Source organism: Platalea leucorodia, assembly GCF_965183815.1.
Source record: "Platalea leucorodia genome assembly, chromosome: 19".
NCBI classification, from domain to species: domain Eukaryota; kingdom Metazoa; phylum Chordata; class Aves; order Pelecaniformes; family Threskiornithidae; genus Platalea; species Platalea leucorodia.
Genome location: NC_138841.1, coordinates 5,988,647 through 6,006,145, shown reverse-complemented (window position 1 = coordinate 6,006,145; position 17,499 = coordinate 5,988,647). Strand labels below are relative to the sequence as shown.

The 17,499-nt window shown below is 69.5% G+C and overlaps 2 protein-coding genes across 2 annotated transcripts; both read left to right on the top strand.

The window, feature by feature from the left end:
- The first annotated feature begins 426 nt into the window (after positions 1–426).
- SYPL2 (synaptophysin like 2) lies at positions 427–6,024 on the top strand. The gene is made up of 6 exons (XM_082330363.1): positions 427–550; positions 1,223–1,294; positions 2,721–2,845; positions 3,353–3,554; positions 3,648–3,839; positions 5,464–6,024. Exons 1-6 carry the CDS (start codon positions 500–502, stop codon positions 5,590–5,592), a joined length of 771 nt encoding a protein of 256 aa, XP_082186489.1. The 5' UTR covers positions 427–499; the 3' UTR covers positions 5,593–6,024.
- A 2,530-nt stretch (positions 6,025–8,554) lies between these two features.
- Positions 8,555–16,215, top strand: ATXN7L2 (ataxin 7 like 2; the record flags this gene model as incomplete). The annotated part of the gene is made up of 11 exons (XM_082330107.1): positions 8,555–8,678; positions 10,705–10,779; positions 10,925–11,029; positions 11,219–11,405; positions 11,489–11,775; positions 12,554–12,636; positions 12,759–13,000; positions 13,094–13,274; positions 13,396–13,517; positions 14,396–15,242; positions 15,977–16,215. The coding sequence occupies 11 exons, from the start codon at positions 8,555–8,557 to the stop codon at positions 15,989–15,991; spliced, it is 2,268 nt and encodes a 755-aa protein (XP_082186233.1). The 3' UTR covers positions 15,992–16,215.
- Between the last annotated feature and the right edge of the window lie 1,284 nt (positions 16,216–17,499).

Here is a 17,499-nt window from a genome sequence, read left to right as displayed (position 1 = left end):
GGGAGGGAGGGGAGGGGCGTGGTCTTTGGGAAGGGGGCGTGGCCAGAGCGCTAAAGGGGCGGGGCGAGGCGGGCGCGCCGGCGGTACCGGGCCGGTGGTACCGGGAAGGGGGTACCGGGGAGGGGGTACCTCGGGGTGCCCCAGGGTCCTGCGGGGCCGTGCAGGCACCCAGCTCCCGGTGCGGTGCCGACAGCCCCGTTACCGGCCCCGTTACCGGCCGGAGGCCGGTAACGGGGCCGGTAACGGGGCTGTCGGCGCGTCCCCGGGGCTCCCCGTCCCGTTCCAGGGCGGGTCCCATCCCGCTGGGGGCCGGGTCCTCGCTGGGCGGAGGGACCGGGGGGGAGGCTGTCCCGGGGGTGTCCGGGGGCGGACCGGGGGCCATACCGAGGGCGGGGCGGTGCTGCCCGCCCCGGGGGCTGTGGGGTTCCCGGTGGCGGCTCTGAGAGCGGAACGGTCCCAGCGAGTGGCGGAGGCAGCACCGACCGCCCCCGGCCCGGCCATGTCGGAGCCTGGAGCCCCCGCCACCGCCGACAAAGCTCCCCGGCTCCAGGTAGGGCTCCGGTGTGATCCCCGCTCCCCGGTGCCCGGGGCAGCCTCCCGGGGCGGCCCCTCGGTGCCCCGGCACAGTTCCCCGGTGCGACCCCCGCCCCCCCCTATGCAACTCCCGCTGCAGCCTCCCGGTGTCGCGGGGCAACCCCCGCTCCCGCCGCCCGGTGCCACCCCCGGTGCAGCCCCCCGGTGTCCCGGTGCAGCCCCCCGGTGTCCCGGTGCAGCCCTCCGCTCTTCTGGTGCCATGGCCGGTGCAACAACCCGGTCCCCCGGGGCACGTCCCCCCCGCCCGGGGCAATTCCCGGTGCAACTCCCCAGTCCCCTGGAGCAGCCCCCCCCGCCCGGAGCAGCCCCCGTTCCCCCGGTGCAGCCCCCCCCGCCCGGAGCAGCCCCCGGTGCAGCCCCCGGTCCCCCGGAGCGCCCCCCCCCCCGCCCGGGGCAATTCCTGGGGCAGCCCCCCGCTGCCCCGGAGCAGCCCCCCCCGGTCCCCCGGTGCAGACCCCCGCCCGGAGCAGCCCCCCCGGCCCGGAGCAGCCCCCCCGGTCCGGAGCAGCCCCCGGAGCAGCCCCATGTTCCCCCGGAGCAGCCCCCCCCCCCCGGCCCGGAGCAGCCCCCCCCCCCCCCCGATGCACCCCCCGGTGCCGCCCTGGCTCCCGCCGCTCTCTCCCCGCAGGACCACGTCCTGGGTGGGGTGCGCTGGGGCCGCCTCCAGGAGCCCCTGGGCTTCATCAAGGTGCTGGAATGGGTGAGTCCCCCCCACCACCCCGGGCCTGAGCCCGGCACCAGGACCCCCCCAGCACCCCTGGGTGCTGGTCCCCGGGGACCCCGGCCAGCACTCCCCCCCCCCCCCCCCGATTGGGGTGCCCCATTGCTTTCCTAAAGCCCCCCCTGGGACAAGGGGACCCTGAACCCCCCCTGCCCCTCCGGAGCGTCCCCCACCCCAGCACCCCGGGCGTGGGGACCCCATCCTGGGGGGGCTCCGGGGGAGGTGGGGTGCGAGGCTGCCCGCGCGCCTGGGTTCGGGCCACGCGACCCCCCCGGTGACCTTGAGCAGGTGGCTTTGGCCAGCCGTGCCGGAGGGGACAGTGACATCGGGGTGCCGGGTCCCCGTCATTCCCACGGGCTCGGGGTGGGGGGGACACCGGGGGGGTGGGCGAGGAGGGGGGCTGGGGGTCAGCGGGCCCCAGGAGGGGAGACCCCGAGGACGGGGGGAGCCAAGCGCCCGCGGCCCCGGCCCGGCCGTGCTATGAATGGCTCCGGGATTGGATTTCAGGGTGGCATTTCTGCCGCAGGGCCTCGCCGTGGCCGGGGGGCTCCCAGCCCGCCCCACGCCCCGGTGCCGGCGCTGGGGAAACTGAGGCACGGGGTGGGAGCTCAGCCCCGGGCTGCGAGGCCGGACCCGTTTGGGCATCTCCCGCCCGGAGGAGCCGGATCGAGGGGGCTTTTCCCCCGATCCCGCGGCTCTTTGCTTTGGATAATCCCAGCCGGGGAGGCACTGGGGCCGCCGTGCAGGATCAGGCCCTGCGCACGCAGACACCCCAAAACTGAAAGCGGGTGGGAAATCCCCGGGGCGGCCGCCAACGCTTCTGCTTCAACCGTCGGTGCCGTACACGGGCCTGCCCATCCCCACGGCGTCGGGCCTGCCCATTCCGCTTCCCCCCTTCACCCGGGAAGCCGCGAGCTCAGCTGGGATGAGTTGCCAGAAAACTATTTGGGAATCGCGTTTTCCCGGCACCCTCCGCCGGAGACGAGAGCGGCTCAGCGCCGAGGAACGGGAAATGGCAGCGGCGGCTCCGGAGGGAGGGGGACCAATGGGGTCCCACCGTGGGGATGCTCCCGGCTTGCTGGAAACCCGCTCCGGCACTCAGCACCGTGCCTAAAATTAAGAAGGATTAAATGAATTAATCTCGCTGCCCCCCTCCCGGAATATCGCCCCTCACCGCTGCCGCGTTTCGCCCCCCCCGGCCGCAAATCCCGGTGCCGGCGGCAGCCCCGGCGCTGGCGCAGGCGGCCGACAGCTGCGGGGTGGCAGCTCGCCCTGCACCGCCACGGCCGCCGTGACTCAGCGCCGAGGGGTGCAAAGCCGGAGCGGGGCCGGTTGGGTGCATCCCACCCCAGGGTGGGGGGGGTCCCCGGGGTCCCGAGCCTTCCTCCCCGCTCCTTTCCCGCAGCTCTTCGCCATCTTCGCCTTCGGGGCCTGCGGCTCCTTCAGCGGCGAGACCGGGGCGACGGTGAGATGCGACGGCGAAACCAAAGAGATGAGCGCCATTTCCGTCCAATTCGGGTACCCCTTCAGGTGAGGGGGGCACCGAGCCCGCACCCCCCCCCAGCAACGCGGCCCGGTGCCTGGCGTGGCTCCGCAGCGAGCTGCGGGGGGGACGTGGGGTGCTGGGGTGGGGTTAAACCCCATCCCCGCTGCCGGGACCCCCGTGGGACCGCGGCCACGCTCCCTGCGGACCGGGAGGTGCCGCGTCCGGCTGGGGACTCTCTGCACCCCCCAGCACCGCCAGGCATCGCCCGGCTCCGGTTCCTGACGCCATCCGGGGGGGATCCGCGTTAATCGGGGAAGGCCGGGATGGAGCTGGGCCAGCCGTGAGCCACGGTTTTAACCCCTTCCCTCAGCCGCTGGCACCGTGCCGGGGCACCGGACCACGGCAAAGGCTCCAGGTTCCGTGCCGGCAGCGGGTCCGTGCCCTCCCTCCCGGGAGACCACCCCAGCGCGGTTCTTTCGGGCTGGCAGAGCCGTCCCCATCGTCCCCTCCATTCCCGGGGCCACCCGCCATCCTCGCTCCCGCTATCCCAGGTTATACCAGATCCCCTTCGAGATGCCGGACTGCGGGGAGGAGTCGGAATCCCGCACCCTTCACCTCGTCGGCGATTTCTCCGCTCCCGCCGAATTTTTTGTGACCCTGGGGGTCTTCTCCTTCCTCTACGCCATGGCGGCTCTGGTGCTTTACCTGCGCTTTCATTCCCTCTACGGCGAAAATAAGAAGCTCCCCTTCGCGGTAAGGCGGCTGCATCACTCGGGGGGGACGGGACGGATCCTGCCCCGCTCCCCGCCGGCACCGGGGCTGAGCCCGGTGTCCCCATCCCGACAGGATTTTTGCGTCACCGTTTGCTTCGCCTTCTTTTGGCTGGTGGCGGCGGCGGCGTGGGGCAAGGGGCTCACCGACGTGAAGGCGGCCACGCGGCCCGCCAGCCTCATCGCCGCCATGGCGGTCTGCCAGGGCCAGGAGGTGGTCTGCAACGCCGGCGCCACGCCGGCCATGGGGCTGGCCAACATCTCCGTGGTGAGAGCCGGGCGCCGGGGCGCGCCGATGCTCGCACGCGCGCGCGGGGTAGGGGCACGCAGGCGCACGTATTCACACGTGGGCGTACATCTGGGCACGCACGTATGGGCACATACATTTATTTCTTTGCTTGGGGGAGAGATTTACGGGGCTTCAAGCAGGGCTCAGCGGCTCGCAGCCCTTGCGGGGGCACACGCGTGTGCACACGTGCACGCACACATGCACACACCCCCACGTGTGGACGCCTGCACGTGCTTGCCGAACCCCTGCACATGAACGCGCGCCCGTGCACACGCGTGTTCACGTGAAAATGCACGTGAACACGCCATGCGCACAGGCACGTGCACGCATGCGCACGCACGGGCCCTCGTGTGCGCACACGCGTGCCGGATTCCCGAGCTCAGCCGGGAGAGGGCGGTGGAAACGCGCGCCCACACGCGCTCCGTGGCCACGGTGCCGACTCCACGCTGGCCCCACGGGACGTGGGACCCTTCCTGCACCCCCATGAGACCCCCCCAGCCATAGGGGACCCCCACACTGGGGGGGGGGGGCGGTGGTGATGCAGCCCCTGGCATGGGTGCATGGGGTGCATGGGGCGCGTGGGGTGCATGAGGTGCAAGGGGTACGAGGCACACGGGTTGCAGAGGGTGCATGAGGCACACGGGGTGCATGGAGTGCATAGGTTGCATGGGGTGCACAGGGTGCATGGGCTGCATGGGGTGCATGAGGTGCACAGGGTGTGTGGGTTGCATGGGGTGCACGAGGTGCATGGGGTGCACAGATTGCATGGGGCACACAGGGTGATGGGTTGCATGGGGTGCACGGGGTGCATGGGATGCATGAGGTGCACGAGGTGCATGGGATACGTGGGTTGCACAGGGTGCAGGGGTTTCATGGATGCACGGGGTGCGTGGGGTGCACAGATTGCACGGGATACATGAGTTGCACGGGGTGCAGGGGTTGCATGGATGCACGGGGTGCATGGGGTGCACAGATTGCACGGGATACATGAGTTGCACGGGGTGCAGGGGTTGCATGGATGCACGGGGTGCATGGGGTGCACAGATTGCATGGGATACATGAGTTGCACGGGGTGCAGGGGTTGCATGGATGCACGGGGTGCGTGGGGTGCACAGATTGCACGGGATACATGAGTTGCACGGGGTGCAGGGGTTGCATGGATGCACGGGGTGCATGGGGTGCACAGATTGCACGGGAGACATGGGTTGCACGGGGTGCAGGGGTTGCATGGATGCACAGGGTGCATGGGGTGCACAGATTGCACGGGGTGCATGGGGTGCACAGATTGCACGGGAGACATGGGTTGCACGGGGTGCAGGGGTTGCATGGATGCACGGGGTGCATGGGGTGCACAGATTGCATGGGATACATGAGTTGCACAGGGTGCAGGGGTTGCATGGATGCACGGGGTGCATGGGGTGCACAGATTGCACGGGATACATGAGTTGCACAGGGTGCAGGGGTTGCATGGATGCACAGGGTGCATGGGGTGCACCGATTGCACGGGATACATGGGTTGCCCGCATGCCCAGGGTGCCGGGGCTCACCCCTGGGTGCCCCCCACCGCTTTGGGGGGGTCTCTCCTCTCTCCCCCCCCCCCCAGCTCTTCGGCTTCATCAACTTTCTGCTGTGGGCCGGGAACTGCTGGTTCGTGCTGAAGGAGACGGCGTGGCAGGCGCAGGCTGCGCCCCGCGACAGCGCCGCCGAGCAGGGGGCCATCGACAAGCAGTAGCCACCCCGGGGGTCCCACCGTCCCCCGGGCCCTCGCGCCGGCCGCCAGCCCGGGGACGGGGTGTCGCTGGCCCCGGGGTTGGAGACGCGGGGTGGTATGGATGCTATAGGGTGGAGGGGGGATGCGTAAGCCCGGGTAGGGGGCATTGACCGCCGCTGCCTGGCTGGATATAGGGGGCTGCGGAGCCCCGGGTGTCCCGTGCTGTATAGGGGGGCTGGACGGGCAACCCCGGGGCGTCCGCGGCTGTACGGGGGGCGTATAAAAGTCCTGGGTACCAGCTCTATATAGGGGTGCATATAACCCCCGTGTCTGGCTCTGTATAGGGGTACGTACAACTCCTGGATGTCCCGCTCCGTGTAAGGGTATATATAGCCCCTGGGTGTCTTGTTCTGTATAAGGAGCTTTATATAGGGGGTATATACCCCACCTGGATGTCCCGCTCCGTGTAAGGGTATATATAGCCCCTGGGTGTCTTGCTCTGTATAAGGAGCTCTATATAGGGGGTATATACCCCACCTGGATGTCCCGCTCCGTGTAAGGGTATATATAGCCCCTGGGTGTCTTGCTCTGTATAAGGAGCTCTATATAGGGGGTATATACCCCACCTGGATGTCCTGCTCCGTGTAAGGGTATATATAGCCCCTGGGTGTCTTGCTCTGTATAAGGAGCTCTATATAGGGGGTACATACAGCACCTGGATGTCCCGCTCCGTATAAGGGTATATATAGCCCCTGGGTGTCTTGCTCTGTATAAGGAGCTCTATATAGGGGGTATATACCCCACCTGGATGTCCCGCTCCGTGTAAGGGTATATATAGCCCCTGGGTGTCCATCTCTCTATAGGGATATATGTATAAGTCCCAGGGGCCCAGCTCTGTACAGGGGCTGTATATAACCCCTGGGAGTGCTGGTCTGTATAGGGGTAACTCCTGGTGTCCTGCTCTCCATAAGGGTATAGATAACGCCCGGAGTCCAAAGGGGATGTATAAGGCCTGGGTGCCTTGTATATATATATATACATCCCAGGAGGGGAGGTATATTAACACCTGGATTTCTACCTCTGTATAGGGATGTATATAACGCCTGGGTGCCCAGCTCTATATAGGGGCTGTATGTAACCCTGGGTATCCAGCTCTATACAGGGAGTAATTAAACGCTGGATACCTGTGGATGTATAGGGGCTATATATAACCCCTGGGCATCCTGCTTTCTATAGGGGTAACTCCTGGGCATCCTGCCCCGTATAAGGGCTTGGATAACCCCTGCTCTCCAACTCTATAGGGGGGTATATAGCACTTGGATGTTCAGTTCCGTATAGGGATGTATATAAGCCCTGGGTCCCCAGCTGGATATGGGAAGCGTATATAACCCCTGGCTGTCCAGCCCTGTATTGGGGCTATAGGTAACCCCTGGGAGTCCAGCGCTGTATAGGGGTGACCCCCCAGCCCTGTATAGGCAGTATGTGTCGCCCCTGGGAGTCCAGCCCTGTATAGGGATAACCCCGGGTCCCCAGTCCTGTATAGGAGGTATATATAACCCCCAAGTCCCCAGCTCTCTATAGGGGCTATATGTCGCCCCTGGCTGTTCAGCCCCCTGTAGGAGGTATATGTAATTCCTGGGAGTCCAGTTTTGTATAGGGGTAACCCCTGGATCCCCAGCTCTCTATAGGGGGTGTATATAACCCGTGGCTGTCCAGCTCTGTATAGGGATAACCCCCAGGTCCCCAGCCCTGTATAGAGGGTATATGCTGCCCCTGGCTGTCCAGCCCCATATAGCAATAACCCCGGGTCCCCAGCCCTGTATAGTAAGTATATATCCCTGCTGGCTGCCCGGCCCCATATAGGGATAACCCGGGCCCCCAAACCCATATAGGGGTATATGGACCCCCTGGCTGTCTGGCCCCATATAGGGATATATGGACCCCTGTCCAACAGTGCCGTAGAAGGATAACCTGGGCCCCCAGCCCCCTATAGAGGTATATGGACCCCCAGCCCTATATAGGGGTATATGGAACCCCTGTCCCCCAGCCACCTATAGGAGTATATGGACGCCTTGGCCCCCAGCCCCATATAGGCAGTGTATGTCACCCCTGGGCCCCCAGCCCCCTATAGGGGTATATGTTGCCCCTGGCTGTCCAGCCCCCTATAGGTGTATATGGACCCCGGGCCCCAGCCCCCTATAGGGGTATATGGACCCCAGGCCCCAGTCCTGTATAAGCAGTATATGTCACCCCCAGGCCCCCAGCCCCATATAGGGGTCCATGGCCCCCAGTTCCCTATAGGGGTATATGTCACCCCTGGCTGTCCAGCCCCCGATAGGTATATATGGACCCCGGGCCCCAGCCCCCTATAGGAGTACAGGGACCCCAGCCCCCTATAGGCAGTATATGTCACCCCCAGGCCCCCAGCCCCATTTAGGTGTATATGGACCCCGGCCGCCAGCCTCCTATAGGGGTACATGGACCCCAGCCCCCTATAGGCAGTATATGTTGCCCCCGGGCCCCTGGACCCCTGTAGGTGTATATGGACCCCAGGCCCCAGCCCCCTATAGGGGTCCATGGCCCCCAGCCCCCTATAGGGGTATATGTCGCCCCTGACTGTCCAGCCCCCGATAGGTGTGTATGGACCCCAGCCCCCTATAGGCAGTGTATGTCACCCCCGGGCCCCCCGCCCCATATAAGGTGTATATGGACCCCGGGCCCCAGCCCCCTTTGGGGGTCCACGGCCCCCAGCCCCCTATGGGGGCCCACGGGCGGCGGGGGTCCCGGTGCGGGGCCGGGGCCGGGGCCGGTGCGGGGCCGGTGCGGGGCAGCCCCCGGGGCGGGGCGGGACTACACCGCCCGTGGTGCCGCGGGGCGGGCGGGGGCGCGCGGCGCATGCGCGGGGGCGCGCGGGGCGGGGGCGGCGGCGGCGGCGGCGGCGGCGCGGGGGGGGCGCGCTCCCGCGGCGGCGGCGGCGGCGGCGATGGCGGCGCGTGGGCGCGCAGCGGCGGCGATGGCGGCGGAGCGGCGGCTGCCCAGCCTGGACGAGTTCGCGGGGCAGAGCTGGAGCGCCTGGGTGGAGCGGGCCGGGCCGCCGGCCGAGCCGGGTGAGGGGCGGCGGCGGCGGCGGCGGCGGCGGCGGCGGCGGCGGCGGCGGGGGCGGGCGGGGGGGCTGCCGCGAACGGAGCCGCGCCCGGCGCCCCCCGGTCCTAGCGCCGCCGCGCGGTAGGCGGGCAGCGGGCAGCGGGCAGCGGGCACTGGGAACCGGGCAACCAGCACCGGGCACTGGGAACCGGGCACCGGGCACTGGGAACCGGGCACCCAGCACCGGGAACCGGGCACTGGGAACCGGGCACCGGGCACTGGGAACCGGGCACCCAGCACCGGGCATTGGGCACCCAGCACCGGGCATCGGGCACTGGGAACGGGGCACTGGGAACCGGGCAACCAGCACCGGGCATTTGGCACCCAGCACTGGGCACTGGGAACCGGGCACCCAGCACCGGGCACTGGGAACCGGGCAACCAGCACCGGGCATTTGGCACCCAGCACCAGGCACTGGGAACCGGGCACCCAGCACCAGGCATCGGGCACTGGGAACCGGGCACCCAGCACCGGGCATTGGGCACCCGGCACCGGGCGTGGGGCACTGAGCACCAGGCACCCACCATCGGGCACCGGGAAGCGGGCACCCAGCACCGGGCAGCCAGAGCTGGCACCGGGCTCCCCATCCCGGTCACTGGAAACCCTGTGCCCGTTTACTGGGAGCCAGTTACCGGGTGCCAGATATCCCCGGGTGCAGCGGGCACTGGGTAGCCCAGACCAGGAACTGGGTAGTCCAGACTGGGAACCAGTTGCCGCCGTTAGCCCGGATCAGGCAGAGGGCACTGGGTGCCCCAGGCAGGGAACCGGGCATCGTGTGCTGGGTACTGGGGTACCCTGCACTGGGAACTGGGAGCCGGGTACTGGGGAGCTGGGCACTGCCCCAGTGGGCACTGGGCACTGGGACCAGGCACCTCAGGGTGGGCGGCGGGCACGGCGCAGGGGCACGGCGCAGCTGGAGGGGGCGCGGGCACTCCTGGCGCGGCTGCGCACAGCTGGGCGCCCAGTACGGCATGGCTGGACGTGACTGGGCGCCCAGTACAGCATAGCTGGACAGGACTGCATATCCAGTATGGAACAGCTGGGCAGGACTGGGCACCCAGTAAGGCACAGCCGGACAGGACTGGGTGTCCAGTGTGGCATGGCCGGACAGGACTGGTTCCTGGTATGGCACAGCCCAGACAGGACTGGGCGCCCAGTATGGCATGGCCGGACGGGACTGGGCGCCCAGTATGGTACAGCCTGATAGGACTGGGGATGGACTGGGTGCCCAGCATGGCACAGCCACACAGGACTGGGTGCCCAGTATGGCATGGCCAGACAGGACTGGATGCCCAGTATGGCACGGCCATGGGACTGGGCACCTGGTATGGCACAGCCTGATAGGACTGGGGATGTATGGAGCACCCAGTTTGGCTCTGCTGGATGGGACTGGGCAGCCAGTATGGCACAGCCGGACAGCACTGGGTGCCCAGTATAGCGCTGCTGGATGGCACTGGGCACCCAGCACGGCACTGCTGGCCAGGACACCGTCACCGCTGGCCCAGTGGACACTGGTTCTCCCACAGCAGAGCCCGGTGCAGCCGGCTGGGGCCGGGACACCCGCCTGGCACGGCCAGCGAGGGCACGGGCTGCGGGCCCACGGCCGGATGGGGACCGGGGTGGCCCCGGGGTGTCCCCAGGCTGTCCGCGGGCAGCGGGGCCGACCCCGGTCACGTCCCAGCCAGGACGGGGCTGTCCCCAGGAGCACCCGCGCCCCGCGGGCGGTGGGCTATCGGCAGGGTCCGGGACGGGGACCTCGGAGGCGATGGCGCGCCGCCGGGCCAACGCTGATCCCGGGATGGATCCGTCCCTCTGCTCTAATTTGAGCCGGTTTAATTGGTCCGGGAGCGGCGGCGGCGTTTGACGGCCGGGAGTGGCGGCGCTGCCGGCGACGAGGACTCGGCGGCTGCGCCTGATGCTGGACGCGGCCGGGGGAAGCCGGGATCGGCCGCGTGCCGGCCGCTGCTGATGGGGTTTTGTCTCCGGCAGGATCAGGGTCAGAGCTGGAGGAGAGCGGGAAGAGCGGCGGCAAGAAACTGGACGCCATGACCCTGATTAAGGAAGGTAAGCTCCCTCCTTTGGGGAGAAAACCCGGTGTTTCGGGGCCGTGCTTGCCCTCCAGCCCGGACCTTCGGGCTGCGATGCTTCCCCCGGCACCGAGACCCGGTGGGAGCCGTGCCGCGCGGCTCACCGAACTCTCGCCCCACAGACATGAACATCTTCGGCCACTGCCCGGCGCACGACGAGTTTTACCTGGTGGTTTGCAACCACTGCAGCCAGGTGGTGAAGCCCCAGGCCTTCCAGAAGCACTGCGGTGAGCCGGGGGGGCTCCGGGCACGGCTCTCCCCGCCACCGCATCCCCTCCGGCGCCGGGAGGGACACGGGAAGGCAGCCGGGGCTGGCCGTGCCGGCACAGCCCAGGGCCGGGGGGCTCACGGCGGTGGGACCCCCGGCGCGGGCTAACGCCTGGCTTTCCCCATCCCATCCCACCCTGTCCCGGCAGAACGCCGCCACGGCCCGCTCAGCAAGCTGTACGCCCGCGCCGCCGCCAAGTGCCACGTCGCCGTCAACGGGCAGCCGGCGGCCGGCGGGACCCCCGGCGCGGCCAAGGGGCTGCGGGAGAAGCCCCCGGGTGCCCGCGGGCGAGTCCAGGCCCTGCCCGAGCGGCCGGACAAGGACAACAACCTCTGGTGAGCGCCGGGACGGGTGGCTCTGCCCTTTCCGTGCCGCGGGGCCGCTCTGACCCCCTCGCCCCCCAAAATTCTCTCCCCAGCTTGTTCGTGCCCGTGGTCAACCTGGAGAAGATTCCCAGCATCCCCAAACCGGACGGGCACGGGATCAAGGTGCCCCCCAAAGCCGTACCCACCAACTCCAAGGAACCCCTGGGGAAACCCGCCACCGCCGCGGTGCCGAAAGAGCCCCCGGTGTCGGCCGGGGTCGGGGGGGATTCGGCGATGCCCGCCGACGGCCCCGGGTGCAAACCGGAGAGCGCGCCCGCCCCGGGGGAGAAGGACGCGGGTGCCTCCAAGCCGCCCCCCAGGTCCCACAAGAAGCTGGCGCGTGAGTCCCCCTTTCCTTGCCGGCGACGGGGTGGGGGCGGCAGGTCGGTGCCGCGCGGCACCGGATCCCGGCGTGGCATCCCGGTCCCGTTATTTCGGCGGCCGGGTCTGGCAGCGGGGTAGGTACCGAGGGGGCATCTCCCACCTCTCCTCCTGCATCCGGAGGAGCCGTGCCCTGACCGCAGCTCCGTTCACCCGGCAGGTTTAGGGTCTCTGCCCGCGGTGCCGGCTGGCCCGGAGGAACGGCGGCGGCGGCGGCGTGCGGCAAGAGCGTGAGCCAGGGTTGAACCCCCCCTCCCCGGTGTCCCCCCCACCCCCCCCCCCCCCCAGCAACGGGAGTCGGACAGACGCCGCGGTGCTTGCGGGCACGCTGGGGCGGCAGCGAGCGATGCCGTTAGCAGAACCCAGGCTGGGGGCAAAAGTGGGGGGCTCGCCCCGGGGAGGGGGCGAAGGGGGGGGCCAGGAGATGGCGGCCCCCCCGCCCCACAGAGGACGACTCTCGGGGCTGTTGTCCCCCTCCCCGGAGTGGGGATGCCGCGGCCTCTCGCTCCGAGGAGGGGGGGGCTCCGGCTCCGGCCCTGGCCGGGGTGGGCTGGGGGTCCCGGTGAGGCCGTGCCCCCCACCCCCGCCGCCACCGCTCTCATCCCGCCGTCCACACCGGTGGATATCTCAACCGGGGCTGGACGTGGCGGGGGGCAAAGCGCTTGCTGCCCCCCGCCTCACCGCAGCTGGGCCCCCCGGGCCCCCCCCGGCATCCCGCTGCCTTCCTCTGCCCGCAGGCAAGGAGTGCGACCTGAACAGGCAGTGCGGCGTGCTCAACCCCGACACCAAGAAGATCTGCACCCGCTTGCTGACCTGCAAGGTAGCGGGGTACCGGGGCGGGGGGGACACCGTCATCCTGCCCGGGCGGGGTTTGGGGGGCGGGGGGTCCCGGTGGGTGTTTTCTCGCCCCCCCGACCCCCTCTTCGCTGTCGCCCGGCGCAGATCCACTCGGTTCACCAGCGGCGCGAGGTGCAGGGTCGGGCCAAGGACTTTGACGTGCTGGTGGCCGAGCTGAAGGCCAGCTCCCGCAAGGGCGAGTCCCCGAAGGAGAGGAGCCCCCCCGGGAAGGAACCGCTGCCCCCCCTGCAGCAGGACCCCTCCTCGCTGCCGCAGCCCCCCGCCGGGCCCCCCGGCACCTCTCCCTGCCGAGCCAAGCTGCCCCACTCCCACTGCCCGCTCCCCAGGTGAGGACCCCGGCATTCGGGTGGGTGGGGGACGGACGGACACCCCCATATCAGGCACCCCAAAAATCTCTCGCCGCCCCCTCTCCGGTGCAGGGCCCGGCTTTCCTCCGACAGCGACCCCGAGGACGCGCCGGCTGCCTCCGGGGAAGGGGGCGCGGGGGTGTTCCCCTTCCCCCTGCCCAAGGGGGGCAGCCGGGTGTCGAGCGAGGAGAGCGAGGAGGAGGGGGGCGAGGAGCCCCCCCGGCCCCCCACGCGCCCGCCGCGGCCCCAGGCGGTGAGTGAGGGGACCCCAGGGTGGGACGGAGACCCCCCCGGCCCCGTGCCGGGTGGGATGCTGCGGGTGGGGGGTTTGGGGGGGCTGTGCTGACCGTGTGCGTCGTGTGTCCCCCCCCCAGTTCTGCACTTTCGGGAGCCGCCTGGTCAGCCCCGGCTGTTACGTCTTCAACCGGCGGCTCGACCGCTTCTGCTCGGCGCTGGGCTCCATGCTGGAGCGGCACCTCAGCTCCCACATGTGGAGGTGAGGGGGGGGCGGCGGGGGGGGCGGCGGGTGCTGCTGGGTGCCAGGGTGCAAAGCCACCCGGCCCCAAGGCGGGGGTTGCCCTCCCCGGGGTCCCAGCGCGGCAGGGAGGGGGTGTACCTGGATTGGGGGGGCAAGGATGGGAGTGGGGATTTGGGGGGGTCCCGTCTCACCCCCTCCCCACCTGAATTGGGGGGGACGTAGCAGGGATGTGGGGATTTGGGGGGGTCCCATCTCACCCCTCCCCACCTGAACTGGGGGGGGATGTAGCAGGGATGCAGGGATTTGGGGGGGTCCCATCTCACCCCCTCCCCACCTGAATTGGGGGGGACATAGCGGGGATGGGAGTGGGGATTTGGGGGGGTCCCATCTCACCCCCTCCCCACCTGAATTGGGGGGGACATAGCGGGGATGTGGGGATTTGGGGGGGTCCCATCTCACCCCCTCCCCACCTGAATTGGGGGGGACATAGCGGGGATGGGAGCGGGGATTTGGGGGGGTCCCATCTCACCCCCTCCCCACCTGAATTGGGGGGGACATAGCGGGGATGGGAGTGGGGATTTGGGCGGGTCCCATCTCACCCCCTCCCCACCTGAATTGGGGGGGACATAGCGGGGATGGGAGCGGGGATTTGGGGGGGTCCTGTCTCACCCCCTCCCCACCTGAATTGGGGGGGACATAGCGGGGATGGGAGCGGGGATTTGGGGGGGTCCCATCTCACCCCCTCCCCACCTGAATTGGGGGGGACATAGCGGGGATGGGAGCGGGGATTTGGGGGGGTCCTGTCTCACCCCTCCCCACCTGAACTGGGGGGGATGCAGGGATGGGAACAGGGATTTGGGGGGCTCCCATCTCACCCTTCCCCTCCCCTCCCACAGGAAGATCCCTCCGGCCGCCGAGCCCCCTCCCCACACCACCCCGGCCCCCCCCAGCCCCGCCGCCCCCCCCTGCGGCCCCTCCGCCCCGACACCCTCACCCCCTCCACGGACCTCAGCGGCAGCGGCGGCCCCCCCCGGCAGCCGGGAGGGCCGGGTCCCCGCCAGCCTCAACTACACGGTGGGGTCCCCCCACGCCGCGGCCGCCTGCAGCCAGCCCGAGTGCGGGGGGGGCGGCAGCCAGTCCATCACCTCCCCGCTGCCCGCCAACATCCCCTCGCCCTCCTTCAGCAAGTTGCCTTCCACCAAGGCCAGCAAATCTTCCCGAGCCCGGGAAGCGGCCGGCGGGATGGATCCGGATACCCGCAAACGGAAGCCCCCTCTCGCCGCCGGCGGCCCCCCCTATAAACGGACCTGTTCGGGGGACGGCATCAAAAGCAAAAATCCCGGCTGCCAGGTTTCGGCCCCCCCCGGCAAAACGAAACCCACCTCTCCGGGTTGTCCGGCTTCTTCCTCCGCTGCCGTCCTCAACGGTACGACGCGGGTGAAACGGCTCGCCCCCCCGGACTGCCGCGGCCCCCCCGGTGCCGCCGCCGTGGACCCCCGAGGTTCGCCGCTGCACGGACCGGGGGTGCCACCGCCGCCCCCGCCTCGTTGCATCTCTGAGGACGAGGTCAAGAAGCGCAAGAACGCGGCCACGTATTGCCGACCCGTCAAACCCAAGCCTGCGCCCCCCCTGCCCGGCCCCCCGCCACCCCCCGGCCCGGCCCCCCCCGACTCGGGGGGCTCCGTCCGCAGGAAGAAGCCGGGGACCCCCCTGGGCTTCGAGGAGAAGCGGAGCGCCCTGAAGGTAGGGCTGAGATTGGGGGGGGGGGAGCGGGTGTTTGGGGTGCTCTGGGGGCGCGGAGCGGCGTCAGGGTGTGACGGTGGGCAGCGAAATGGGGGGACCCCCCCCAGGGCCACCAGCACCCCCGGGGGAGGGGGGGGACCCACCTCCGCCCAGGGCTGGGGGCCGCTTGCGTGCACCCGAGGGACACCCTGGTCCCGGGGAGGGGACACCGCGGGGACGTCGCGGTCTCAGTCTGGGGGGCACCATGGGGGGGACGTGGCCCCGGGTGGGGGATGATGGCATGGGGACCCTCTGGGGATGGCCATGTCCCAGGCCAGGGACACCATGGGGACCCTCTGGGGACCCCCTGTCCTCGGCTGGGGGACACTGGGGGACACTGGTCTTGGGTCAGGGGTGGTGGGTGCAGTGAGGACCCATGGCTCTGGGCAGAGGGCACCATGGGGACCTAGGACACCCATGTCCCAGGGGAGGGGCACTGTGGGGACCCTCTGGGGACCCCCTGGCCCCAAGTAGGGGACATTGGGGGGGGACAGCACTGTGATCTCGGGTCCTGGGACATCCTGGGTGTGGGTGGTGGATGAGGTGGGGACCCTCGGGGGACATGGTTGTGCGTGGTGGGGGATGCTCCCTCTGGGGACACCCTGACCCTGGGCAGGGGACACCGTGGGGACGCCCTGACGCTGGGTAGGGGACACCATGGGCCCGGGGTGACCCAGCGCTCTCCTCTCCCGCAGTCCAAAGCCCATTAACGGAGGGGCCACCGGGGCCACCCCCCGCGTCCCCACCGCGGGCGCGAGGAAGCCCCCACCGGAAAAATGCCGAAAAGCTGATGTGGGGGGGGGGAAACAAAAAAACAAAAAAAGCCCCAACCCCCCCCCCCAAGGAAACAAAAAGAAGAAGGAAAAAAACCCAACCTCCAGAAAAATACCTCAAGACTCTCAGTTCTGTTCTCTTGCTGCTAAACCAGCCCCCCGGGAGAGGAGGTGGCCACGGCCGGGGGGGTCCTGGCCACCGGGCCACCCCCGGGCCATCACGCCGGCTGCGGCCGGCCGCGGATATTTATAAGAATTACTATTGCTGTTTTTTGTTTCTTTTTTTAAAAAAAAAAGAAAGAAAGAAAAAGAAAAAAAAAAAAAAAAAGCCAGGTATTGCAGAGGGGGCGGGGGGGGGGCTGTGTCCTGGGGGCCCCGTGGTGTTTGGGGACGGCAGGGTGTCCCCAGGAGCCCTGCGAGGGCAGAGCAGGGGCTGGGTGTCCCCAGGTCCCCGGTGACACGGGACGGGGCAGGGGTGGGGTGTCCCTGAGGGAGGACAGCAGGGGCTGGGGCTGCAGGGACAGGGGACGTCCCCAGGCTCCCGGGAGCCCTGAGGGGACAGAGGGACAGGGGTGGCCCTGGATCCCCCCGCGGGGACAGGGACAAGGGGTCCCCAGGAGCCCCGCAGGGACAGGGGTGGCCCTGGATCCCGCCATGGGGACAGGGACGGGGGGTCCCCAGGAGCCCCGCAGGGACAGGGGTGGCCCTGGATCCCCCCATGGGGACAAGGGGTCCCTGGGAGCCCCGCAGGGACGGGGGTGGCCCTGGATCCCCCCCATGGGGACAGGGGGTCCCCAGGAGCCCCGCAGGGACAGGGGTGGCCCTGGATCCCCCTGCGGGTACAGGGATGGGGGGGTCCCCTGGAGCCTCACAGGGACAGGGGTGGCCCTGGATCCCCCCATGGGGACAGGGACGGGGGGTCCCCAGGAGCTCCACAGGGACAGGGGTGGCCGGGAGCTCCACAGGGACAGGGGTGGCCCTGGATCCCCCCCATGGGGACAGGGGGTCCCCAGGAGCCCCGCAGGGACAGGGGTGGCCCCGGATCCCCCTGCGGGGACGGGGGGTCCCTGGGAGCCCCGCAGGGACAGGGGGGTCCCCCTTCCACCAGGCACCTTGGGGTGAGCACAGGGGGGTGACCGGGGTGAGCCCCCCCCAACCCCTTTCTCCCCGCGCACCCCCAGCACCCCCGATGGGGACCGGGGCGGCAGCAGGGGACCCGGCTCAGCCTGACCCCGCTGCCACCGGCCTGAGCCATCACGGGGTCCCGCAGGGCTGGCGCGGTGGCACTGTCCCTGTCCCTGACCCCCCCACGCCCAGCGAGGAGACCCCATCTTGGGGACGACCCCGTTAGCACCCCGAAACCGGGCGAGGGCTGCGCAGGCACGACGGGGAAACACATTTATTCTGGCCAAGGCATCAGCGGGCAGCTGCCAGCGCGGGGGGGA

What these genes read in the sequence shown, in the direction of transcription:
- SYPL2 (XM_082330363.1), top strand. Translation starts at nt 500, where the DNA reads ATGTCGGAGCCTGGAGCCCCCGCCACCGCCGACAAAGCTCCCCGGCTC. An exon ending in ACAAAGCTCCCCGGCTCCAG is followed by an intron (nt 551 to 1,222) that starts GTAGGGCTCCGG and finishes CTCTCCCCGCAG; the next exon opens with GACCACGTCCTGGGTGGGGT. An exon ending in CAATTCGGGTACCCCTTCAG is followed by an intron (nt 2,846 to 3,352) that starts GTGAGGGGGGCA and finishes CCGCTATCCCAG; the next exon opens with GTTATACCAGATCCCCTTCG.